This window comes from Pelecanus crispus, chromosome 12 (assembly GCF_030463565.1).
Source record: "Pelecanus crispus isolate bPelCri1 chromosome 12, bPelCri1.pri, whole genome shotgun sequence".
NCBI classification, from domain to species: domain Eukaryota; kingdom Metazoa; phylum Chordata; class Aves; order Pelecaniformes; family Pelecanidae; genus Pelecanus; species Pelecanus crispus.
This window is the reverse complement of record NC_134654.1, coordinates 9535103-9562969: the sequence shown is the minus strand read 5'-3', so window position 1 is coordinate 9562969 and position 27867 is coordinate 9535103. Positions and strand designations below refer to the sequence as shown.

General features: G+C 41.3%; 1 protein-coding gene across 1 annotated transcript; it reads left to right on the top strand.

Moving 5' to 3' along the window:
* Positions 1 to 76: 76 nt before the first annotated feature.
* Positions 77 to 27867, top strand: UBE2G1 (ubiquitin conjugating enzyme E2 G1). Its single transcript, XM_075719693.1, is given in 8 exon segments — positions 77 to 108; positions 2895 to 2944; positions 2947 to 3123; positions 15453 to 15555; positions 18595 to 18692; positions 19782 to 19960; positions 23701 to 23824; positions 25991 to 27867. Coding segments are annotated over 6 exon segments (678 nt in total). The 5' UTR covers positions 77 to 108; positions 2895 to 2910; the 3' UTR covers positions 23788 to 23824; positions 25991 to 27867.

Here is a 27867-nt window from a genome sequence, read left to right as displayed (position 1 = left end):
CACCAGGAGCCGCGCCGTCCCCGCCGCCGCTGGGACTCCCTCCCCGGGCAGAGAGGGGGAGAATGACGGAGCTCCAGTCCGCCTTGCTACTGCGGAGACAACTAGCAGGTACCCGGGCGGGGGGCCGGCGGGGGGGAGGGAGGCGATCCGCGGCGGGGGGGGTGGGGGAGCGGCGGGGAGGGGAGTGGAGGCCGGCCGGCCTCTGAGGGGCCGGGGCCTGCGGTGGGGGAAGGGGCGCCGGCCCGGGGGAGGGGGCGGGCGGCCGGCGGGGCGTGTGTGTGTGTGTGTGTGAGGGGGAAGGGGAGATTACGGCCCCCCCTCGCCGCGCTGCTGCCCAGCCGGGAGCTGAGGGAACTAGGCCGAGGGGGGGAGGGGGAGCCGGAGCCTGCCTGGCGATCGCTGCCAGGGGAGCCGGGGGGAGGGGTGCGCAGGGCCGTCATGGCGGGGGGGAGCCTTCCCCTCGCTGCCCCCGTCCCGTCAGGGAAGCGGGGGTTGGCAGCGGCCCCGCTCGCCTGTCCCCCCGCCTCGCGCCTGGCAGGCTCCCCGAGCTCTCCTGCGGCCCTGTCTCCCCGGGGCGGGGGGGGAGAAGGGAGCCGGAGCTTCGCTCCCCGCAGCGGCGGGGGTGTGTGCGGGGAAAGTCTCCGTGGTGCCAGCGGCCGTTTGTCGGGCACCGAGAAGAAGCGGAGGAAGGAGGGCTCCCCCCCAGTGGAGCGGTACTTCAGTCCCGGGGTGGATCGCCCCGCTACGCACACCTTCCTGTGGGGACCTGAGGTGCCCCCGTCCCGCCTCCCTTCCCGGCTCCCACCCTCACCTCCCGTGCCCTGCGCCGGGGAGGGCGGATCGGGAGGGGGAGGCCGCTTCCCCCTTTGTTGTCAGGAGAAGAGCCGGGGGCTCTGCAGGCGCTGGCGGCGGGGGGAGAGGACCGGGCAGCACCGGGATCCGGGCGGCGGGGGCGGGGGGACCCGGCCCTGGGAAGGGTGAGCGGGAGTGCCCGCCGCGTGCTGCGGGGGGGCGGGGGGGGCGCAGGGAGGGGCGAGGGGCTCCGCCGGCGGCGAGAGGGCGGGACGGGTGCGGGGAAGGAGGAGTTGGAGACCGGGCTCGGGGACGGGAAGGGCCGGAGCGCCGGGCCCGACCCCGCCGCCCAGGCGGGAGCGCGGCGCAGGGGAGCGGGCTGGCAGCTCGGCTCCGCGTCGCTTGCCGTCGCCGCGCCCCCGCCCCCTCCCTTTGTCCCCGGGCGGGCGGCCGGGCGCGCTGGCCCTGCCTGGGCCGCCGCCGCCGAGGGGACCTGGCTCGGCCCGGCCCGGCGGCGGCGCGCATGCGCGGGGCCGCCCGGGCGGCGGGGCGCACAATGCAGCTCCATGTGTCGCTCGCTGCCAGATTTAAAGAGAAACGAGCCGGCAGCCGGGTGCGGCGAGGAGCCTGCCGCCACTCCCTCCCCCGCTCGCACATGTTCCCCCGCATCCTCTGCCTTCTGGGTTTCTGCGGCCGGGATAAAGTAATCCCCTCGAGAAAACGCACAGGTCTGCCCGGCACCTTGGGCGAATCTGATTGCCTTTTTCGTCCCTTACGTAAAAATTGCTTCATACCCAGATAAGGAAATACGTGCTAGGTGTACCTAAACTCGGGCAAATACAGCGCTGGCTGAAGTTTGCTGAGTAGCCGTCCAAAGGGACGGGGTCACTGAGTGGCACGGGAATTTCTGGAGGAGGATTTTGGCCTGAGACTTCAGTAATGTCTTTGAAAGCGTAAGAGCGGAAAACGACGTTGTTAGCAGTAAGGAGGTGAAGTTGTGTAACCAGGTATAGCAAGCTAGATGATTCTATGTGTTTGTTGCATCTCCAGAACTATCTTCTGGTTTTAGTTGATGGTAAGTTTGAGAAACTTCAACATAGTTAACTATTAGCACAGGATTTTTTTTATCCCTTTAAGGTGACATTCTTTAAAAAAAAAACCAAAAAACCAAAACCCAAACAAACCCAAAAAAACCTCATACATACTGCAGCTACACTCCTGAGCATAAGCATGTACCTCTTAATCATGCCTTAGCAACTACTGAAGTTGTTACTGACATTCAGTGAGGTGTCTGCATGTTTGGATATGCTAATAACACTAGGTATAGGCTTACTACAGCAGCTCTGGACTGGATTTGAGGCAAAGCTTCTCTTTCCTATAAATGATCCCTCTAGGGAAGCAATAGCGTAGAATAGTTATTCTCTAACTCAATGAAAATGAATGTTTGGTGACCTAATATAGTTCTTTGGCTGTCTGGAATTTCTCTTTTATCCAACTAATTCTGCTTCATGAAGGAAAGTTTGACATTTAGCTGAAGCCTCTTGATAAGTATTAGCTGTCAGCTTCTGTTGTGTTTTTTTTGTTGTTTTTTTTTTTTTCTTGTGAGGTCTTAAGACCTTCTGTAAGCACAGGCTGGTTGAATATGTAAGTAGAGTTGCAGACTGTTAGATTAGGGGTTTAACTTCTGTTTACCTTTCTGCTCACTCTTTTCTGAAGGCTTCAATGTGTAATGGTAGAAACTGGTAAGCTTTTCCAGTTGCCCCTATTACTGCTACTGATTCAACTGTGCTGACTCAAGTACTGCAACCATTTGCATGTAACATAGAACTCCTTTGTGGGGTTTTTGTGTTTTAAGTAATGTTAGTGCCTTTGGTATCCTTTTACATGTATTTTTTTAAAAAAAAAAATTGAAACTATTGAAAGTGATTGTGAGTGTGCATGCTTAAGTGTGTGATGAGTACTGAAGGAGAGTCTTGAACTCATCAAAAGGCCTATCTGAAGTAACTGACCTGAGAAAGAAAATAGTTTCTTCCATATGTGATAACCTAAACAACATCTGAACTGAGCTGAAACTAGACTGACACTGCTTTTTCTGATGGCAGGCTACTTGAAGTCGCAATGCAGAGACTGAGCTTCATGATGTCTGATCTTCCTTCCCTACTGCTGACTGTCTTCTTCCAAGTCTCACCTGCTCCAATGTGTCCCTTTGTTTACACCCACACTACTTGTTCTACCTCAAAACAGAAATCAACACTGTGGTATTCTTTCCCCTGGTGGGGCTGATACTTCAGTCCTTCTGCTACATGCAGCTTTTGCGTTATATCAAGTGTGGTGAGTCATTGGGTTGTACCTAGTGGTTGGGTTTTGGAGGACAGCAAACAGGCAGTGGGTATTAGTTATGTGATCTAAACTAGTTTAAATTGTTCTAGATCACTCACTTGTCAAATTAGCATTATTCAAGCACAAGAGATCTGAAGTCGGAGCTGTTAGACTTGGAGCAAGACATCCAGAAGCAGAGGGAGGTTGAACGGGGAATCTGAAACCTATATAATGGTGGAGCAGTTGAGGAATATAGAAATTCTTTAACGGGTGAGACCCTGTATAGCTCTTTTCAGTGCCAAGAGGAAAAAACAATGACAGGAGGAGAAAGGAATGTAAAACAGTAGTTCTCAGAACAGTTACCTGTTTTGTCTCCCATATGCTTTGGTTCTTAATAAAGGTATTATGGGGAAAATAGGTGTCTATAGCATGTAGCACTTCAATGAGTTGTTTTGATTCTTGAAGTCTTTGTGAAAGTGAAGGTGAACTGGTAAGTTTTCTTGGTTGTCAGTGAGACTTAAAACCAAGGGTCTTATCAAAACACAGAACGAAACTTGACAACATAATCCCAGGTTGCCTCAGTAAGTGTATGAAGACGGGCTTCTATTTTTTTCTGGAGCAAGCTGGCTTGTATTGTAACTTGAGCAGGTAACTCGTACCACAGCACCATATATACAACATGCTTGTGAACTTAAGCAGCATGTTCTGGATGCTTATAGTGCTCTAAGAGAAGGGATATTCAATGACAGTCACAAAATATAACTTCAAGGTATATGTGGATTGGTTTTTCGTTGTTGTTGTTTTGGTGTTGCACGCCCCCCCCCCCTACCCCCACCCCACCCCCCCCCCCCGCCCCGCCAAATACTAAGTAGCTTCACAGTGCCTTTGCTAATGAAATATTGATCTATATCACCAGAGAATTAGTGTAGTAGCTGTTTTTATATTGACACGTGCTTGCCCTCATTTAGGCACAAGAACAGTTCAAATCAAGATAGTCAGAACTGTGGGTAGTTTTTATTTGTGGTTTTCCTTTTTTTTATATGTGTAAAGGAACTGCTGAGTGGGGAATCTGTGACTACTGAAGCCAGTTAACAGTGTAGTCTAACTAGCTTGAGCTGAAGAGAGGTTCTCCTCTATGGCTACCTTTGAAGCTAAGTGGCTGTTTCTTTGCAAATCAACTTAATTGTAAGCTCCAGCAGCTTCTGGAAATCTCTTAAAATTCAATAAACATATTCATTCTTACAGATGTTCTTTCTTTTTGAAGGAGAAAGGCACTTTTGTGGATTGGTAATAATGTGAAATAGAAGCCATGACCTGTCCATTTCCTCTTACGGGTAAGGTGCAGGAAAAACTAAAAGAACAAAGTGCCTCTGAGCTTCCAAAACAGAGTCAACACCAAGTATGTAGATTGGTATAGCACTAGATTAGCAGGGTTCACCCCCTCCAAGGGAGGTGAGGGGAGGATAAACTGTGTTCTCTGTACAGCCACAAAACTTCATGCTCTTAAAAGGAGGCAGGAGACAACTGAGAGCATAAAGCTACTCTTCCAGTCTCCAGAGCTGTCAAGCCCAAGGGTTTTGCAGACTGAGGCATTTCTCTGAATGCTTTTATTTCGTCTTTCTGCCAAATCCTTGCTGACACAGAGACTTGTTAGAGTAGGCAGACTTGTTTAGTTCATCCGGCAAAATTATGTAGGGAGGATGCAGTTAGATCAGTAGTGCACAGTGGAACCAGAAGTGCGAGTCCTCTTTAACATAAACATGGATCACTGAAAACGGGAATAACCATGCCGTTGTTGGCTGAAGTTGTATTGTGTTGTAAATATTCTCCAACTTAGGATACAAAAAAACCCACACTAATATTTTTCTCAAACATGAGAAACGTGGCGTTATTTCAATTTAAAGTGTATACAGCTCCTATTTCAAAGTAAAAATGTCTAATTAAAAATTAACAAGTTGGGAAACTGTATTAAATACTTAATGTGACAGTTCAACATTTTTTATTTCCTGTGTGGAAAAAATCGTGTAGTGTAATGTTGAGCTAGCTGAATTTCTGGCGATTACATAGGATTTACTTCTAAAATATTTGAGTAGTGAATTCTGAGGGAATTATCGAATTAAGATCACTTTATAGATAGAAGCTGAGATAGCATATCTCTTGGTGGTGTAAGATGCCTTTGTTTACTGTTTAGTACTGGCTATCTACTGGCTTACAGTAGGTTTGTCTACAAGATAATCATTTGAGTGGCACTGATCTGAACTATTAAGTAGATGCTAGTCTACCTATTAGCTTCCTTGGAGAAGTTTGTATGACCAGTAATATTCTGTATTATCCTGAATAGTTAAGACTCCAAGGTCCTGCACATGTCAAACTTAAGTTATAGCATTTTAAGGGATACTGAAGGTTTTTTTTAATAGGCTCTCTCATATTTTTAGATAACCATGAATCTTCGTTGCTCTGATGCTTTTTGGGATGCTTAGATACAGCATGTGTGTACCACTCAGCGCTCTTGCAGTGTAGGGCCCCATTATAGCAGATAAGATAATCCTATTTCTTGTGAAGATGTGTTGACAGAAGCATCAAAGCTACCTTGCTTATTCTGACTTTACAGATAATACTATTGCTATAACACATGCCTTGTTACAGTGACTAGAGTCTGGCAGTACAAGCAGCCTGAATTTCTGTTGCACTGCAAATAACTTAATGCATGTGACTTGTGGCAAACTTTACTAGCCGCACGTGTTAGTTTTTCAATTGTTGCTCTTGCAGAAACAAGCTGAAGTCTGCCTCTTAAAAGAAAAGAGTATGAAAGCAGTCACAAGAGCAAAACTTCAGGGCTGCTGGCAGCTCTGGAAGGTGAGGTTTAGCTAAACCTCAGAATGGAGGGGCTTGATGACTCAACCACTTGCTTGAACAAGATGAAGCAATAACAACCTGCTTCATAAGCATACCCCCTTGATGGGGGCAGCTGTAGTCACAGCCAGTTGGCTCTGCCTAGGTCAGCTTACTAATCTTTCAGGGAAATAACCAGGCTTACCATAAATGATGAGTTATTTCCATCTCTGCTCCCCCCAAACAAGTCATTGTAAGTTACACCAAAGTATGGACATATCTGCATCTAGCAGTAAAGTGACTTTGTTCTGTTGGAGAATGGTGGAATAAGAGAATGCTGCTGGAGATCCTGTGAAATAAGGAACAAATTAATACCTAATGAGAAAATACTTTCATTTGAAGAATTCCTGCTTTATTGATAAGATCTTTATTTGGAGATGTTAAATCACCCAAATCCCACTAAAATGTCTTGCCTTGTGTGATTCATAGCGATGCCAAATTTAGTATTAAAGAGCTATCTGCTGCAGAAATGTAAACTGTAAGGATTTGTTGATTTGCTACAAATGTCTTTTTTGGTTTAAGAGAAACTGATCTGGGATAAATCAAGTAGTGTGAATAGTCCTCAAATAAAACCACATGTTGTAATTATAACTGATTCTGCCTTGACTCTTCTGTATCTCTTCTTTTTTTTTTTTGTTGCAAGGAAGACTTGGAACAGTACATGCATGTTCAACTAGGATAGGATTACTTTGGTCCCTTTTGTGGTTGGTATTGGGACAAGTTGGGTTTTTTTTTCTTCCCCCAAAGCCCCATTCTAAACAGTTTGAAAATAAGGGAACTTTGTAGGCAAAACTTGTTTGCCTCAAATAGGCCTTCTGCTAAATTTTCTTCTAATGTGTTCAATGCAACCTCTGTTTTGATCTAGATGTTCTTGTTTGCAACCTATAAGGCTGGGGTTTTTGAAAGTCTTTAAGCATGTGGGGTGTTCTGTGGAAGTAAGCTTCAAGTCTTGATGTAGAATAGAGTGGAAGCATCAAAAAAAAAAAAAAAAAGAAAAAGGCATTTTGTTTCCAGCATAAAGATTGGGTTCTAATGAAGTGGAACTGAACTGAAAGGTGGCTGCTGTTCTGAAAGTATAAACTAACCAAATACTAAAAAGAGTGTGCAAAGTTAGGTGCCTGGAGAAAGAAGAGCAGGTGGCTTGGTTGAGGAAGAGGGCATGTGACTATTGAAACTCACGCTGTCTGCTTTTTGTCCCAACGTTTGGGAACAGAACCTGGGTAACACTTCACATGCAGGCCTGTGCTATGACCGTGTTGCACCTGCTCCGTGCTTCAGTTTTCAGTAGTGTGTGGGTATCTGTCAGTAGACTGGTCTTGGCAAGATCTTTCACTTACAGAATCTAGTAAGTCTGAATTTTAGGCCACCCTGCAAGTGTAAATGTTCATATTTGCTTCTTCCTACTCTCGGGTCCAAGGCATATCAGCTGGAACAGAGATCAGATATCCAGACTTTGTAAGAACACTAAGTATAGCAATCTAAATGAAATAGGATTCCATAAAAATAACTGCTCTCCTGGGCATGAATGTTAGCAGTGCTTGTACGGGTTTAGAATAATAGTAAAGACTTTTTGATGGAAACTCTATAAAGGCTTTCACATACAGTCTTTCTGTATGTAAATTGTTAGTTAAGGGAAACCTATTTCCATGCAGTCATCACAATACCTAGTATGTCAAACTGGCTAGTTTTTTAGTTGGCTTACACTTGGTGCTGATCTAAAAGATGATGCTGTCAGGAATCACTTAGAGAAATGTCTTAAAACAATTATGAATAACAATGTAGCTCAAATTAGGATATACAAACCTGTTACTCATATTATAAGCAAGAAAGGAAACAAGTTGGAAAAGTGTCCTTGACTTGCACAACGACTTAAGCATATGAAGAAAGCTTCTGATGAACTCTTCAGATGTTAACATCTCCCTGTGGCATAGTCTTGTGATACAGACTTTCTAGTGGATTTCCTAGAATCGTGTTCTATTCGTGTATGTAAACCATATGCATCCTAGAGCTCTTGGCTCTGTTCAACAGTGCTGGTTCATGGCTGATGTGTATATGACTGCTCAGAAAATATTTGGATGGAATTTTTTTGTAGCTTTAATTTGTTGGTAACTTGCAAACAGCTGTTAAGATGTTAATTAACTTTGCCTGCTGTCCATGCTAAACTCAACTACATTAATACGACTGGCACCTAGGATGACAGTTGTCTTGCCAAATTCTAGCAGTTGTATGCAGTAGACATTTGAAGCTCTGTAGGCTCCTTTGTGGGTGAAAGAAAGAAGTACATGTAGAGTACGATTCATCTGACCTGTTCTTGACATCTGCTTTGGGATGAGATAATCGTGGAGTCTCAGGAACTACTTAATCCTGATAAGATCTCTATTGAACACTGCTGAGGGTGACAGTCTCAAGTACATGCATCTGCCTGTACCCACCTAATACTGGTCTGAGTCTTAAGAGCGGAACATGCATTGGATACTGAGGACAAAATGAAGGTGGCATTTCTATTATACTGAATGTGATGGATAATGTGATGGATGAATGTGCCCCTGTGCTGCAGATGACTATGGGCAAACCACTGCATGTTTCCTGATGAGATACTTGCTTCCTTTCAGGTGTGGACTTCAGAATCGGGGGTTCTTTCAATCCTTTTAACTATCCTTGTTCCTCCCTTCCTCTTACCTCTTCCCCCCAAAATTCAGACCTTACTAGGAATTTTTTTTAACCGACCTGTTTAACCGCCACTTTAACCTGGGTGATGTAACTGCTAGATTCTGATGTGATGGGATACACAGCACGCTTCAAGCAGTCTAGCCGAAGAGGGCTCTTCAGGAAACAGTTTATCTCAGTTTCTACCAAAAATAGGTGATTGATATTAACTTGAACGTATGTTCTAAAATTACTGCTGACAGTCTAAATTCTAGAAGCATAACTATTTCAAAACTTTAAACAATACTATGGAATTAAAAGGTTTTCATCAGTATGTTTTGTATTTCCAGTGTTCTGTGGAAGCTGATTTGGACAGGAATGTAACTCAAACACCACCTTCATTTTGAGAGAAAAGACTTGTGGGCTTAGTAGGCACACTGCACTCATTTAAGTTACTGAGTTGCAGACACTTGCTTAATGGCAAACACATCGGGGGAGGGGGAAAGAGACCTCCTTTCTGTGTATGGTAAGTGTGGGATGTTGGAAAAGGACTGGTTTGAGTGTGTGTACACAGTCGGCTTCTATGTATGGAGACTGCTACAGAAAGAAAATGTCTCAAAATAGTTCATCTCTGTTCTTTCCTGTATTTACAACTCTCGGGTAAAATGGTGCATGGGAATGGATCATGGGCTGAGTAAACTGGGTTGTCAGATCAGTAGCTGGATATCTGTAGTCTAATTGAGATGGTGTGAGAGAGATGGCTTTGAGCCCTTTTAAGTTGAGATTGATGTCTAAAGGAGCATTGACAATGTCTGTCAGTGGCCACCTCGATGGACTTAAGAGATTATGGGGAGCTCCTCAAGAACCAAGACAGTACCAAAGACCTGCAAGCTTCTGATGAGTGTGTCGAGTCAGTTTTCAACTAAATAGCTAACCTGAACTTTCAGCTGTCTTGTCTTCAGGTATGCCACAACTCATGCAAACATGGAGCTACGGAACATACACAACAAAAACTTGATTCTTAGCTTATGTCTAGAATAATGTGACACCTTATTAGTAAAAGAATTCTAGTCTCTATCTAGTCAAGTTTCTCTGGTACTATAACCTTAATCCACAGACCCGTAGTGGCAGTTACAGGGGCTTCTGCCTCTTCACTTCAGGCCAGTGCTGCTGTCCTCTTGTTTGCGAGCTGAGCTAAGCCCTGGCTAGGAAGTTGATTGGGAGTAAAAAAACAAAAATCAAAAAAGAAACCCCCAACCTTGTCTTCCATTCTTCCAAAACCTGCTTCACTGTGCAAATCTTTGGAAGGCTCTACAGGTAGAGCTGAGGAGACAGCAAGCAAAGCATGTTGATGCAGCAGTGCACGAAGCTGTGTAGTGCTACACTGAGATGATTTCTGTGACTAACTTGTCTGTTAATGCTTACTATACAACCCTCCGTACAAATCCTCTGAACTGAGAGGAGAATTGGATTTGTACAAGACTGTAATGCTGCCCTTATCAACGGGGTGATGCATGGAGCACTGAAAACTAGTTAGTTTTCAGGCTAAAGCTACGAGTCAAATCTAGAGCTGCTACTGAACTGGTTGGTAGAGATCTCTGTTTAAAAGACAGGTTTGTCTTCACTGCTTCAGTTTCCCTCCAAAATAATTACAATGTCCTTCTGAGACTAAAACCATTCTGTCTTAATTGCTACCTTATTTGTCACTGCCAAAGTGGCTACCAGGAGTGTGTGCATATGTTGTGCTATGTCTTGTCTGAACTTTTTGGATGAGCTTGTGGAGCAAGACAGAACATGATGAAAGTAGATAATATGGAGAGCTCTGGGAATACATCTTTGCTAGGAGATCCTGTTACTTTATCTCAGCCCTCATCTAGAATCAGAGACTTAGAGCTGGGTATGCAGGCAGAAAGGAAGGTCTTGAAAATCATAGCTGACCTCAGTCAAGTCAGATGGAAGTCATGGCTTAGGGTACAGAGAAGAGTCTAGAATGAGCATTTTCAGTCTGTACAGTTGCTAGAAGCTCCTGGACTAGTGCTGAGACTTGCAAAAAGCAACCAAGAAGAAACAAGGCTAGTGTATAGCAAAGGTAAACCTCTGATACGGCCTGCTTGTTCTGGGAACTGTGTGTAAGTAACCTAGATGGCTTCTTCAGAAGCCTTAGCTAGAACTTGGGCTCTCCAGTCTGGTTTTGTGCTGAACTCAATCCACTGGTTGCACAAAACTCAACTGCTGTGTAACTTACTATAGAGGCTGCTATTAAAAATAATGTAGAAGCTTATATTTTTGAAAGCTTTGTTCTGTAATGTAGCTTAAAATACTCTGAAGTGTTCATAAGCAGTGGCTGGCTGGGTGAAACGTCAAGCTGAAAAGTTTAGATGCCGTACATAGCTGCTACATGTAGCCATGAGGCTGTTTCTGCTTAGTCATTTTTGTTGATGCCGTTTCGCTTTTGGATTGGTGAAAGTCTCTTGGCTTATATAAAGGCAGTTTTAGTGAGTGTGGGAACATCAGTAGCTTGGTGTTAACTAATCACTGGAACTGGAAGCACAGCTTTTGTTACTGTGTTGGCTCAAGTTTAAGGCAGTGGTAACTTAGTTCTGCTTCAGTAAGAGCTAAACTGCTAAAGGAGCACTGTGTTGTGTTGGCAGATCATGTGGGAGACTAGGCGTTGGACATTAAAGTCTGTTCTGGACTTAAACAACTCTGTTGGATTATGGGCCTGTGGTCTTCCTCATCTCCCAAATCAAGTATTGATTCAGGATGGATTAAAGGGACTGAATGTCTAATTTATAAGCAGCTTCAGGATTCTTTCCCCAGTATGTTGCTGCTTGGCAGCTGTCCAGGTTTGTGCTGCTTTGGCTGTCAGCTGCTGCTTGAGCTGTGAAGGACTCTACCTGAAACTGCTTGTAGAGTGAATGTAAGAATTTTTTGTTTCCCTGGGAAGAAAAATTTCTATTATACTAAACTATCAGAAATGCAGAAAATATTGGCAGAAATACTAAACCATAGTGTGTAATATATAGTAGCAAGCAAATTGCACTTACTTAGGCATGGACGTGACGGAAATGTGTTAATATACAGGATATCTTTAGCTAAACAAGAAATCTCAAAGAAAAGCTAAGTGTTGAAAAACTAACATGGAGGGATTCAGTTCTTCATAGGTGCCCGCCTTCTTTGCTTTTCCAGGACTTGTAGGCTAGCTCTTCAACAGAGCTTTGTAGAGGACCTGCACCAAGGGCTTGTTCCCTCTCTCTGGCTGGGGGAGGGAATGGAATCCTTTGCCTTATGAAGCATACTTGCCATCCACGTGTTCATCTAGGAAAACTCTTGTTCAGGCTGCAAGTAGTTAACTACTGGAGTTGGTAGGAAATGACAGACGCAGAGAACAGGTGTCTCATTTTGAGTGCAGTGTCAGTGTCACCAGAGGCTCTGGCTGGTGGGCAGAAGTCCCTCTGCCTAGCAGCTGACGCCTGTGACTGTGAGCATAGTGTGTGTGTGCGCTCCTTTCTTGCCATAGTGGCATCACTATTCATTTGGGATTTTGGTGCCTGGAATTCACCACTGTGAGTCTCAACTCATGAAGAGATAGGTCTACTACTAGTTAACTCTTCCGATATGCAGCCCTGGCTATATCCAGGGGAAAAAAACAAAACCAAACAAACCCTAGGCTTCAGTGTTTGCAAGTTTTAACAAGTGGCAGCTTTTAGCTATCCATGGTAAAGCAGCCAAGGATGATGTCTTTAATGTCCCAGTGCAAAACTTTTCTGGGATTTCCTTTTTTGTCTGCCAACCAGCCATTAGTTGATATTCAGTTTAGCAAAAATAATCTGGATGGAAAAGCTCATTTTAACTTGCCTATGTAATTCTACATACCTCTAGTGGAGAAAGTGCCTGAGCTTATATCCATTGTTTTACCTCAAGTTGAAGTATTTGTGCAAGCAGTAGCTATGCTTCAGTATTGCTACTGGGAAGGAGAATGAGAACCTTTTACAAGCAGAGACCAATGCCACCTCCTGTAAAAGACATAAGATCATAATTTGCTCTATAGGCAACAGTCACTAAGCAAATCTCTGTAACTGCTGTAACTGAAGATTGTTGTCAATGGCTGTCCCTTTCATCTGGTTTACAGATTTTCTGTGTTACAAGAGTTGGCATCCAGCAACCTTACTCCTTCTCACAAGATCTCTTGCAATATAGTGCTGCAAGGTCTTGGATATGAGTCAGAGTGCAAGAGCTGCCTTTCATTGGGAACAAGTACGTGAAAAATGTTTCAAAGGACTTAAGGATGAAGAATGTTATTTGGAGGCAGAGACAGATATAAAAAGAAATTGAAATAGCACGAATCAAGAAATGAGAAGAAAATGTGTATGTTGGACTTGAAAATAGTGTGGCATATTTAGATGGAGAAGCATGCTGAATTTTCCAGAGTCTTAACTTCTGGCAGGCTCATTTACAGTCTTATCACTGAGAAGTGATAACTAGCAAACAGTAAGGAAGCTAAGTATGAGCAGCTTGAGCTGTAGCAGTTTACACAGAACTCGGCATAAACCCTTTTCTCCCTGTGGAAATACAGAAATGAGGGAACTTGTGTTTTGGAGGCTTAAATTTAAGTTTGAAAGTCTTAAGGTAAGATACTCAAATCTAGTATTTGCACTCTTCCTGTTGACTTCTGTAGTTGTTATGCTGGATATTCTGTATTACAATACTAATGTAATATCTGAAAGGATGATCCTAAGTGTCCTGAACAGAGGTGGATTTTTTGCACAAGCAATAGACAACTTTTTTTTATAAAATCCTGCATGAAAAAGCAGGTTATATTCAACTACTGATGTGGTGGAACTTTTAATATATGATGATGGAGGAATGCCTGTAGTAGGGAGGTAGTAAGGAACTGGTCAAGTCCTCACTTCACATGAGACACTTACCTAGCCTCTCTGCCCCTTTCACCTAAAATTAAATAGAACTGTTCCTCAAGCTCATGCAGCCGTTTCCACACAGTTTCATAGATGCCAGAGGGTGAAAACTGGTCTGTGTAGTGGAGGCGTGGCCATGCTATAGTTTTTGGGTTTGAAGCTTGTATCTTGGTTAAATAGCTTGTGATATTACCTTTTGTTTCAGGCATTGTCTTGAGAAAACATGATTTGGTTCAATACCTAAGTCTTTGTCCTGCAACTTGGAGAGTGAATGGTTGACCTCATGTGTTGACTAAACCCCTTCCGAGTAGCCTCTAAGGAAAGCCCTTCCAATCCATTTCTTGGGACTTTAGCATTGAGTCATCTATGTGGATAAATTTGACTCTGAATTACCAATGGCCAAACAAAGTTGGTTTCCCTGTTATCTACCTCTTTAGGACCTTGGTCCTTCATGTGAGCATTTCTTTTCCCTGCGTAGACTCAGCCTCTTCTGTGTAGGGCTTGAATTAATTCTTCTTGTGTTTTTTTTAACCATGCTTTAAATAATTAAGAACTTAACTGGCAAATAGTGGCTGCAAGCTCATGGGCAAATCAGTTTGGACTTAATGGTAGCCTTTTCTCCATAAACATATGAGGTTCTCACATGAAGTTATTCTGCAGGTACCTGAGGGCATTATAAGGACTTCTGAACTTAAGTCTGTAATGCCTAGAAATCGACACAAAGTACGCTATTGGGTTTACAAAGAGGGAATATGTAGACTAACTGTACTGTGGAATATAACAATGAGGGCTGTATAGTGTCTGACAGGATTTAAAATGTGCAGTAGTAATTGTAAAACAAAATAAAAAAAATCTCTAATTTAATCTGGAAATTACTGGCCAGTTGAAGGAATAACTTCTCCCCTTCCCCTATCTTAAACACCCAAGATCCATCAGGACTTTGTATGTATAGTTGGAAATGCTGGATCAATAATTTCAAATTGGCATCAATATGGCATTTAAATGAGCTTTTGACCCGAAGTAATCAGTTAAGAGATGTTATCTGTGCCCCCACCCCAAGTTGAATTTTAGGCAGAAATCATTTGAGGTGTTTTGTTTCCAAATTTTAGGCTTTTTCCTGGAGCAGGCTGAAAACAAACTCGGTGGAGCCTACATCTAGGTCTGACTTCTGCATAGCTATTTCCAGATAAGCCTTCTATCTGGCAGTAACTATATGAAGTAGCCTATAAACTTAGAATCCTGTATTGCTTATCACTGGTGGATAAAACTGAAACAAAAGAAAAAGTAAAAAAACCCCAAAACCTGAACAGCATAACAGCTTATCTTCTATGTCCTATTCTAGCAGTTCAGAATGTAGTAAATCATTATCTCCAGAATGCACTGGGCACAGGTCTCAAATGCTTTCAGATTCTGAAAAATCATTTAAGGGTAGTAGGACGTGAGTTTTACATAAAAACATAGTGTGACTTTGTTCTTCCATTAACATTTTCTAGAGTTAAAGATAGACTTTAGTTTAATCTGGCTCCTCAGGATTCTTTTAAAGCAGTATGGCTTTTTTATTAGTAGAAAATCTGTCTTCTGACTTGCACACACATCTATTGGTATCTAGTTTAGGAGACCATGTCCCACTGTTCTGAGTTATTTTGGCCCTTCTGCTCATGATGTACCTAGATAGTTTTAGGGTCAGACTATGGGTCTGATTGCTGGCAACATGCTGTTGTGTGTGGTAGGGAGTTGAGGATACTCACCCAGGCAATAAGTCCATCAGTAGGTGCCAAATCACTGAAAGTTGTGGGGTTTTTTGGTCACATATAGAGGCATGAGCAAAACCAGTAAATGCATATCATAGACGCCTAAAGTCACTCTTAAATTCTTTTTCCTACACAGAGCTCAACAAAAATCCAGTGGAAGGCTTTTCAGCGGGCTTAATAGATGACAATGATCTTTATCGATGGGAAGTCCTTATTATTGGTCCTCCAGATACACTATAGTAAGTACTGATACTTATACAGAAACTTAAGTGAACTCGGATTTACTAGTTCTAGTTTGGTCTAAGCGAGTAGAAGTTAACCTAAATCTTCATGCTGACTAAGTTAGGTAGTACTGTTCTGTTGCTAGTAAAATACCTGTAAATAGCTGAATTTTCTATATAGAAGTTCTAAACTGCTTTGCTCCCCTGGGAAAATGCAGCACTGATCCCTTTGTACTTGTGTAGAAATGAGAAAGAATAGGCTATGCTTAGAGGCAGCTTCTGTTTTCTTACACACTTAAGGCAGGTATAATCCACTATTTGCTGTTACTGCTGTGAGGCTCGAGTTTAGCTGATAGTACGATTTTAAACCATTACAACTTCATGCTGGTGATTGTAGGAAAATATTCAAGAGGGATATAGTTGCGGAGACTGCAGCAGGCCATAGAATCAGTCTCAAGTCCTGTCAGTTTGAGATGGGAGAACCTCCTAGTGTGACCTACAGTACCTCAGTGTTGATCAAATTGAGTTGCTGGCAAACCTTGCACAGAAGGCTTCAAAAAGCTTGTATCTTTATCCTAAGGACTGGGTTCTTTAATTGGCATTTGAACGCAAAACTATGCAGTTCATATAGTTACTTCTTTTCCTGGACTTTAAGGTTGCTGTGTTTTTTGCATTGCTTTATACCTGAAGCACTCTGGCACATGCAGTGTGGTTGGGGTTTTTTTAAATTAAAAAAAAAAAAAAAAAAAGAGCTCTGGCTAATTGGGAGAACAATTTCTCTTTCTCATAGAGGTTATATATGATCATCTACTCTAGCTCCTGGGAAAAGGTTTTATGCCCATAAGAGGTCAGTTTAAAGTGTAGCTCTTGAGGACAAACTCTGTTCTCCTTCATTAAGCTGTTCCAGTGGTAAATTACTGATACAAAAAGCCTAGTGACATCTACCCGAGGTCAGTTTTAGTTCCAACATGAAGTTGTTGTATACCTCTGTCTGCAGACTTCTGAATAAGTACTTAAGCACAGTAATCAAATTGCTTTGCTTCTCCTCAAGCTCACTACATTGTCATTTTTCAAGTCTTGCATGAGATGAATTCTCCAAATTCTGTTGACCTCTTTCAAACAGTCTTGTAGAGGCTCCATTATATTCTCATGGCCATTTTATAAATACTGTCAGTAAAGAAATATTGCTTCTAATCAAACCTCTTCTTACATGTTAAAAATTGCAATAGCATTTTTTCCCCACTTCAGTAAGGTGCTGAGCTTGTTTTGAGGTTTTTTAGGTAAGAAGTTCTATTCCAGTCCCTAGTTGCTGCTTTTCAAGGTAGCATTATACTGAGTCCTTCCTCCCTGGTCTGTTTTATGATGACAGTAGAACATAATAGTTTAACAAAGCGGTTCAAAATTTTCAAACTTTAGTCTTATTCCTGGTCCCACTTTATTATGAGTTTACCTAAAAAGGCTTTAGATTCAGTGCGTGACTACTGACAGAGACCCCTTTATCAGGAATATTGCTAAAAATGGCACTATCTCCCTTAATTGACAGCTGTACTTCATTAACTGGTTTCTAATATGTATCCAATTAAAGAGCTGTATTTACATGTAGTTGATGAGGGGCAACCAGGGATGCCATACAGCCTAGTAGCTTTAGGATCTGCTTGTTTAAAAAGGGAATGACGAACTTTTTCACTTTGAAACAAAGGACTTAACTGGTTTGGGACTATCAACAAATGTAATCCAACTCTACTTTGTCTTGACTAGTATGGATGTTAAAATAGCCAGTGTTTCTGGAATTATTACCCTTCCCAGGATCAAGGGTTCTTTGGAAACTGCCTGCCTTTTCTAAAACTGGTGGAAAATGAAAGCTGTGGGTTCAGATCCCCTCAGCTGCTTTATTTTAAGAGCCAAGTCACTTAGATCTAGTGCTTTTTGGGTTGGTTTTTTTTTTTTTTAGACACTTGCTAGAATTTGGTTAGTGGTGGTAAGACTTGTTATTTTCTCAGTAGCCTGTGGGCTTTGGATACAGGCTCCTACTCCTTTACAAATACAGGAAAAAAAAAAAATTGCACTGAATGGTTTTGCTTCTCCTAGACCAATTCTTTTGTCTGCATGGCTACTGAGGAGTAGCTTGTCATACTGCACATCTCATGCCACTTTCTTTGGAGGTTATGTTCCAGTTTTTGTAACCTCCTGCCTTTGCAATTTCAAATTTTGTTACAAACTTCAATTACAAGAAATGGCAGTAACAGGGCATATGTTATGGTACCTACATTAGTGAAATATTCCATATAAGGCTTTCCATTAATATAAGCCTTCACATCTTTTCAAAAGGGACTATTCCTGGGTATTCAAACCTAGTTATTTAAAAAACAAACAACAAACCCCCCAAAACCCAACAGACGGTTACCTTAGTTAAATATGGGCCTGTAACTCCACTTAGAAACTGTATGTTTCTTGTTTATTATTGTTTTCCAGTTTAGTGAGTAACTGTAATGCAGAACACCTCACTGTCATGTCTGAGTCCCTTTAGCCTAGTGTTGAAAAGGTAGTATTGGAAGTATTTTTACAAAGTAATGCTGTAGACACAACTATAAAGGTGTCTAACTTTTCACTGAGGCTCACTGCTGCAGACTGATACCAAGAAATTAGGACTGAGGTGTCTAAAGGAAGAAAATAAACAGGTATCTGCTGGGCTGTACTTGAGAAGGGGAGTTACTGGCAATCTCTCTTTTTGCTGTTAATAAATGTACTGGGAGAAAAAATGTAAGTTGTAATGCCAGATGGTGAATTCCTTGGCAGTTTTTTGGTATTTTTTTTCTTGTGTGGTTTTTCCCCTCTGGAACATCATCCTAATTCTGAAAAAGATACAGTGTTGGGGAACTCGCAGTGTCTTGTGAAAGGATCTTCTCAATCTAGAAATTCTTCACATTGCATATGGAAATGATGGTACTGTTAATTACTCCTCACACAGCATAACATCATGTTAGTAAACTTAGAGCTTTTGATACATTAGTAAGTTCCAGTCTTCAGCTTAAACTTACAGTGTTTTTGATTCCCCAGTGAAGGTGGTGTTTTCAAGGCTCATCTTACTTTTCCAAAAGACTATCCACTGAGGCCGCCAAAAATGAAATTCATCACAGAAATCTGGCATCCGAATGGTAAGAAATGTCAAAGTTTCAATTTCTTTTTGCAGTTAAGAACTAAAATGTGGTGAAGACAAATGGATAAATTTCTGTTCATGTTAGAAATATGAAACTCTGTGTTTACTTTGTCATCTTCACTTCATAAAGAAGTAATAACCATAGCAGAGTTTTTAATAGTGCTGCTCTGAGAGGCTGCTCCTAAAGTATTTTCAGAAGCTACTGAAAGTAGCTTCTTGAATTCTTGGTAACTGTTCAGGGTGGTTTTGTTCCCCACCCCCCCCTTAAGTGTGAAATTCTGGTTTGAGGAGAAACTTGACTTCTATAGCTGCCTTTTGTTATACCTTCAAATATTTCATTTCAGTATTACTAATTTGGCAGTTCAATATAGAAGGCCCAAGGTTGTCCTCCTCCAGTGAAGCATGAAAGGAAGTAACAGCATCTTTTAGTCCCTACAAAGAAGACTCCTCCTAATGTTTCATTTACTTACGGGCTGCTGGACATAGATGGGAAGGTAAAATAAAATGGAAGAAGGTTTTTACTGGGAAGGAAGAATGCTCTTCAGTTTCTAAACTCATTATTGAAGTTGTAGGTATTGAAAGCTGGGAGGAGACCAGCACAGTGCTCCCATCATAAGGGATAGGGAGGGTGTTTTGATGCTGTGTCAGTTTCAGCTCTGGAAGTATCAGAGTACTTGTCAGGCAGTTTCTAATTCCAGTAGCTTAAATCATATTCCAATATATTGCAGTAATATCCAGCTGATGCTGTGGAAAAAAAGTCATTGTCTAGTTTGCTGAACTTAACAGAAAAAGCTTTAGTGGAAGCCTACCTAAATAGTCTGGAAAGTTGCAACACGATGTTAGAATTCTAAGTTCTTCCTCCCCATGTACCCTCTCTGCCAGAGGTCCAGGCGTAATAACAGACTTCCACCAAGCCCTATTTATTACAGATTGAGTTCTGAAATAGTTAATCACTCTCCTCTTTTGTAAAGTGTCTTCACCAATGCATTTCAGACTAGCTGGAGTGAAGATTAACAGTTCCATAACTATAGTGAAGAAATGCCAGCATGTTGTTCATTACTGAAATATGCCTTGTTCTATTTTGTAGTTGACAAGAATGGCGATGTCTGCATTTCAATTCTTCATGAGCCTGGAGAAGACAAATATGGCTATGAAAAACCTGAGGAACGCTGGCTTCCCATTCACACAGTGGAAACTATAATGATTAGTGTTATTTCTATGCTGGCAGATCCCAATGGTGATTCTCCTGCTAATGTTGATGCAGCGGTAAGATTTTTCGTGGTCTGCTGATTGTCTTCAATGTAGAAACCTAAACTTGCAGTGGAGTTTTGCTTCTAGTTTGACAAATAGTACAATAACTTTTGGAAGAACCTTTTATCACAGACTAAGGCTAGCTTTTTTGTTGGTAAAATCAGTCATGTTGTGAAACAGAATTACTAGTTAGCCCTGGGAAATTTCTTACAGACTGCAAGGGAAAGATGCTGTCAGATTGCATAGGCAGTGGTTTAATTTTTCCTATGCAATAATGCATTTATTTATAGTAAATAACTTGTGCGCAGAGGTACTTAATGGATAAACTTGAGCTCCTTTAATCTTAAAAAAATTCAAGGAAGCTCGTTGTAAAATCATGTGTGGCTCTATACATGTAGCAGTTAAAACTGCCATTAAGTTTAGCTGCAGAAGTTAACATATTCTAGAACCTTTTTTGGTTCCTAGTATGTTATTAGTATAACGCAGCAAAATTTTTGTCTTGGAAATTATATAAGCTGTTAACATATTTATTGATTTGAATGGAAGAGGAAAATGTAGTGGGGTCCCTCAGTATAATTATGTTGTGTGGTTTAGGGGTTTTTTTGCATCACCCTCTGTACAGCAGTCTTCCTGGGTCATGGATTTTGACTGTGTAGGTCTGTGCTTTGAGAATGTACTTGAAAGCTTCACTGGGCATCTGGCCTTCAACTTTGGAGGAAGTGTTGTCCCAGACTGGAATGACTGCCTAAGGAGTGAGAAGAATGGCCTGGTTTAGTTGAAGACCAGGGTGAATCTGCAGTAAGGATTCTGTCATACTGAGATACCAGTCTTTCATGCAGCATAGTGTTTCTGGAGCATGGCCTGTGTGGGTGTATAAACACAGCTATCAGCTCTCTAGGAGAGCTGCATTTATAGCAGAATAGCAATTAGACTAATATCTATTTGTGGTGGGGAGGGACAAAATTCTCAGTTCTGAGGGGAGTAGGGGAACAGACTTCAGGTCCCATTCATCTGAGGTATGCCAACATACTTTCCTTTGAATTACTCTTGAATTGCAGTTCAGCAGTGACTAATACATGATATCCTCTCACAAAAGAGAAGTTCTAGGTCTTTTAACTGGGGTAGTGAGGAAAAGGGAGATGGCAATCAGAAGATGCAAAGTTTCCTAGAAGCATGTTAACGTGCTGTGTCAAGCTAGCTATACCTTCCCAAAGTTGGTGGGACTTTAGTTTCCTGAAGCCTTTGATCTACTACATTGTTAGTATTTCCAAAGGTGGTTGAGCTCTGCTGAAAAATCATCATGGAAATAGCCTCACATGGAACAAATGTAATGGGAAGAAAACCAAAACCAAACAGAGTTGTAGTGAAGAATTCCTTCATTTAACATTCCTTTGGGTGTCAGACATCCCCTTGTGCTGCATTACTGGTGGAAACAAATACCCAAGACATGGATGTTTTCTGCTGGCAAACTTTAGAGCACTGGAAGGAGCAAGTTATTAATGAAATGCTAAAGTACAATTAGAATTCCTCAGTTTACAGACACATGTATGTTGAATGTAGCTGACCTAACACTGGAGAAAGCTTATACTTCTAACTATGCTTGTCACCTTCCTAGCATCTCACAAGCTTTTTAATCTTTCTGTAGTGTGCCCCATTCTCTGCCAGCCACTTCAGAAACTATTCCCCCCTCCTTCCCCACTGCAGAGAGAGATGTTGGATAAAAAATTATGAATTTGTTTACCTAAACCTTAGGGTAAAGGTTGAAAATGTGTTAAGGAAACACCACATTTTCTAGCCCAGCTTGAAAGAACAAAAACTTAAATCCAAATCCAACTGTGAAGACAGTACTGAGGCATCACTGATGTAACCTTTGGATGCTAGTAACTATTTTTCTGACTGTGGTACTAGATGTTCCAAGTAACTTCTAAACTTAATGTGCTGCTTGAGCAGCTTAGCTTCTCCTGCTGGGTTGTAGATTGCATCTTCATATTAACCAGAATATACTCATCAGGGTAATGAAGAATCAGCAGCTCATGTGCTTTATTCTGAGCTGCTATCAGGACATCTTCTACTTGATTTATGAAGTACAAGTTTACTGCAGCAACAGTATTTGGCAGTTACTAAAAGATACTTTGTCTGTTTTCATTAATTTCTGGTTTTAAGTGAGTCTAGAGAATAAGGTGTTACAGGCAGGGCACAGCATTATAGGAGCAGGGGAAAACACTGCTTCCTGGAAAAATGAGCTATGCATGTTGGAGTACTGTCTCTTGGAGAGGGAGAAAAATGAGGAACAAGAGCCTGAATAGATATTTTGAGAAGCAAATACAACAGTTCATGACCTAAAATAAGAATTTGGGAGAGATTGCTGTCAAATTCAAAACTTTGCTTGCTGTTCAATTCTGAACACTTGCTTCATAGAACTACAAATATGAAAGGCAGAAACAAAACCGAAGAATCTGAAGCTGGGAGGGCACAAATTCAACGCTTTTCTTGGCCTTAAGCCATCTTGTGTAAGCTGTCCTGTGTCCCAGTCCAAGGAACCAAATGCTTGCTGTATTTTTTTTAATTGCTGAAAAGAACAAATTAATTAATAGGCTTATTTGTGCTTTCACTGGAAATATAAGACATGCTGGGCTTTCCAACATGCTGACTGGCTAGGTAAGCTTGGAGGTGGTGAATGTTAGGTTATACCAGTTATCCTAACTTTCTCTCACTCAGATGTGCTACAACCTTGACTCCAAGTAGGGGTGAAAAGGGGTTGCGTGCTAGGTTGCTTCAGGTAACAGTGTGGGGTTTTTAACCCCTTCCCCCACCCCTGCAGTAAGAATATATTGCTTATATCAAAAACTAAGAACTGTAGAACTTATTTCATTAAATAAGGGGTTCTTCATATTTTCCCACTGCTTCCTTGCTAGTACACGTCAACCTTAGTCAGTGTGTGATGCTCCTGTGCTTTCATCTGAGCTATTCATGAGGCTGGCACAAAAAACTTAAAACTGACTGCGCTTTTTCTGTGGGTTTTGGTGATACCATGGTGTGCACATTTCTAGGTTCAGACTTAACTCTTGCCTATCTTCCTGTTCATCTTTATCTTTGTTCTTCATCTGTGCAGTTCTGAAATCAGATACCTGTCACAGAGACCATCCCCATAGGTGTGCTGAGTATTCTGTTAAGGTCTTTCTTATGGAGCCAATATCTTGCAGCCATATCTAACTAGGAAGTGTTTTCTTTCTAAGGACACTGCTGTGCCTGTTCTGAATACTGTGACTTCTGTATTTCTATCCTGGAGTGTCCTGGCTAGATTGAGAGGGAGATGAAACTGTCCTAAAAATTGCAGAATAGCTACTGGCTTCACAGTAGCTGTGTACCTTTTTTTCATCACTGCAGTTAAAGACATTTTCTCTAACCCATAACAATAGCTTGTGGTCTACAGTTCGAGTTTGCTGCCACTTTGCAGGCTGAAGTAAATAGATTTTGGCCTAGACATTATGAAATTTTGGTAGTCACCAGATTAGTTTAGGAGAATGCCTAAAATCAGTGGGGGAAAGGCTGTGTCCTCACTGTCTTGTGAGCAGCTTGCATAGAAACTGAGAGCAAGCTTTCAAAATTCCTGAATGTCACAGGTTTTCAGTGACTAGCTCAATGATTGTAAGCAAAGTTAGGCGTTGACTAGATGCTAATGTCTAAAACCACCAAAAGTCTTCCTGAACTGGTACATTGTTATAGGACTGACATCTGAAACTATTCAATTACAGAAAGAATGGAGAGAAGACAGAAATGGAGAATTTAAAAGAAAAGTTGCCCGCTGTGTAAGAAAAAGCCAAGAAACTGCTTTTGAGTGACACTTATTCAGCAGCTAGTAGCTTCACTTTTTTCAGGGTAAGTATCCTTCTAAAGCCAAGTCAGTTACCTGAGTTGAGGATTTCCTGCCTAAGTGTTGCTGAACTAATCTTTTTTTGCCTCAAAAGTGGAAAAAAAAAAAAAAACCCAACTGAACAACCTTTCTTCTCAGCTGCATGGTCTCAGTGGAGTTCTTTGGCTGTATGTGACACTAAAGACTAAAAGAATTTTCAAGTACAGTAACAGCCCCTTCTGCGAAGATTGGGGAACTTCTGTAGCACTACTACATTTATGCTGTTCAGAAGTTGAAATTCTCTTTATCAGTATTCATCCTACTTTATTAATAGTGCTTAGGGGTGACTAGAGCCATAATGGAAGTGAATAATCATTCTTTCATGTTCATTATTGTGAAGAACACTTGTTTGAATCTTAAAAGCATCCTGTCTTGCTGTCTCAAGTTCATATATATATATATATATATATGGAGTTCAGCTTGCAGATGTTGGTGGCATGTTGCATGTAGGTTTTAAATAAGACTTCAGTAAGGTTGTTAGGAACCATTCAGAAAGGATTGCTTCAGGTACCTATGGGAATTTTAATAGAAAGTCTACTAGTGTATCAGAAAGGATCAAGTTGAGATACTACGCTTCAATAATAATCAAGAAAGGTGGTGTTCTCTTCAGCAGCCCAAAAAAACATTTTTACTGGGGAAGACTTAGGAATAGCTTCAGAAAAACAGCTATATTCTGCTTGGAAACTGAACTGTAGCATATCTGAGAGCCTGGGCAAGTTTTGACCTGAGAGTAGCTGACACGATATTTACACTTCATGCCATCCTGTTAAAAATGAGCTGCTGACTCAAGACAGTAACTTGAACAATCCCATCCTAGTTTTAATGGGACTTTTTTTTTTTTTTTACACAATAAGCTCTTGTAGAAAGCTCTGTATTAAAACATGGCCCTTAAATACCTGGCCTTTGGTCACTTCAATCTTGGTATGCCAAGGAAAAACTTCCTCAACTAGGTAATAATTTCCCACTCGTGCTTTTCAAAGCAAAACAGAGCTTCATGTTGAAGCAGCCTTTTCTTAATGGTTGGTTTGGCAAATAAGCTACTCTGACCCATTTGGCTGGAGAAGCCCAAAACCATATGTACTAGTTAGCTTCAACACACAAAACTTGGGGGGGAAATATGGCATTGTAAGTAGTTTAAAGGAGTTGTACTGTCTGAACAACTAGAACAGCTTACTAAATGCTCCTGCTAGTTAGTTTTTCTTCACCAAGATTGTACAGGAGATACTTCCTTTCTTAGACTTTATAAGAATTGTGGGGGTTGGGGATGGGGGAAGGCTCCATCTGTGACAAACTAGTACTGCAGTATCTCTTGTCTGCAGAAATGATTTGATTGAATGGAACTTTCTCCAGTATAGAGGAAGCATGAAAATGCTTAATATTGATCAAAAGACTAAGCAAAGGAACTGAATATCTTGTATAACTGCCTGTAACTAGAGTGTAAGAATTGTTAATGCAGCTGACAGTTTTTTCTGTCTTGGAGAAAGGGAGTAACTGTGAGTAATGCTCCAGAGTATCCTTAACTAACCTCAGCTCTGTTGCCATGTTAAACTTGGCCATAGTGAAACAATGCTCATGACAAATATTTAAGTAATTGGCTGTGTTGCTTTTTTGGAAGGCAAAAGCTTTTCTAAGTCCTGGTGGCTCCTCCTAAGTGATGGGCAATGAATTGGATGAGAAGGGGCCATATAGCTGGCTTCAAACAAGCACAGTCTGACTTGGTAGCTGTGGTGTTACTGCTTAATGAAGCACTGCTATGCCATTTTGTACTGCACTTTGCTGTTGAAGCAGCATTCATCATTCACAGTAAGTGATTCACGGAAGTTTCAGTGATAAATCTACAAGTGTTTAGCCCTATGTGTGAATAATCAACTGTTTACACACTATGCATTTGACAAGCAACACAACTAACAGGACCCTGAAAGTCTGATAGTTGAGCTTGGATACACAGTGTGCTGAACTAACTCAAGTCTTTCTCAGGTGATGATTTTGGATTTACGCATCTTCTGTTTAGAGGTATGTAAAGTTCTTGAACAAGTAAAGATTATCTTCTTTGAGCTTGAAATGCTATCTAACATCTTTAAAAATGGAGGATGATGAGGGATTTTATTTTAATAACTGTGATTTCTTTTTAGGTCTTCAATTGAGAAACATGGCACTGTTTTTTTTCCTGCACTCTACCCACTTATTGCTGGACTTCTGTTGTTACAAGTTGGCAAACACTGGCTGGAACTGGGCTGCAATAAAACATGCCAGTTATCAATGCTGACAAGAGCCTAACAAGTGCCAACACAAGATGATTACGCATTTTGAAATCTAATGAACTGCTTTAACCTTCAGGAAGAATTGTAAAGATGTGTACATAGCACAACATGATCCGGATAATATATATACTGTTCATGTACATCCACAAATACACATTGTACCAAATAATGCTGTCTGTAGTTAGGAATAGAATCGTGTAAATTCTAAAGATTTTAGCAGGTTTTTCTCTCCCTATTCATTGTTTCCTATCAGTTTAAAAAAAAACAACAACAACTTGGGAAGCATGTCAAACTAAAACCAATTAGGATAAAGTTGTGGGTTTTTTTTTTTCCCACTTTAATTTTCCTTTGACCCTCTGAGGCTTAATTAAAATCTCATTTGTTAAATTTTAGTATCTCTTTTTGTTTTTGGAAATGTGCTCCCTTTTATTCCCCCATCAGAACTTAAATTTTTTCTAATTAAACCCTGAAAGGATTTGCTATCAATTACTTGTGTCTTCTTTTATGATGACCCTTGTAGTCTCAAAGGTGCTTTTTTTTGTGTGTTCCCACCCCTTTTTTAAACCCAATTGCACATACTTCTTGAATTGGGTATAGCAATAAAACTGGCCATGGAGCACCCTTGAGCAGCACGCTGGATTTTTAACTTCCAAGGGACATGGGACATGAGCGCTTTCATTGGGAAGTTCAGTTGACTAAGTTAGTCCAAGATAGGAATGAGCTGCTTTTGATGGGTGATTTTTTTTTTGTTTTTGGTTTTTTTATTTTACCCCCTTCCTTTTTCATTGCCTGTTTGTGGGGTGGGGTGTGTGGGGGGAGGCTTGTTTTTTCTCAAGGTTGAGTTCAAGCATGCACATCTGTAGGCTTTCAAATGACTAACTTCTGGGTTTGGTATCAAAAATAGTTTCCTTCCTTTTCCCTCTTCTCTCTTCTGTGGCCCTTCATATTCTTTGCCTTCTACTTCAGAGTTTTCCTCACCTAATGTACAAAGAGAATTGCGATGTATATTTTCATGTAATTTGATTTTTGGAATTCTGTCACCTTCTGTAGTGAGTTCTTCCAAAATATAATTTTTTCCAATAATGATGTGTCAAACTGGCTGTCTTGAGTATCCAAATAGGAAGGGTAACTGCAGTTGGAGCACAACTTACCTGAACATCTTCAACAACATGACATCAGCAAACATTTGTTGAATTTGACATACTGTATTTAATCCTGAAATAATTAAAAAGCAAACAAAACACACACCTTTCTTCCTATTGTAACCATCTTTGGCCCTCCACTGAGTAAATACTAATCTTGGAGTATCTGGTAACGAGTTTTCCAAACCTACATTAATACCTTTCTACCAAAGAAACTTTTTATAAAGGAACTTGCAACTACTTGACTGTTCTCTGCTCCGTCACAGGTTTACCACTGCTTTTAACAGCATGGAGTAACCCACTAATAAATCAAGAGTTCCAGTGTTAAAGAGTCATCTCCTAAGAAGCCTTCAGTACTAATTTGCTAGCTGGCTGCACTTTACGCATGCTGCACAGCAACCTGAAACATACTAAAAGGCATATATTACAGGTTTCTTGAGGGGTGGGCTGGGGTGGAAGATGATGACAGTTATTAGTGGCAATACAGCCATATGGTACCAAAAAGCCATTTAGTAAGTATAAGATGACTTACAAGTAAAGGTATTGCTTCCTCATATAGGTGTGTTAGATAAACATAGATGTGTTTAATGTCCACATTTACATAGA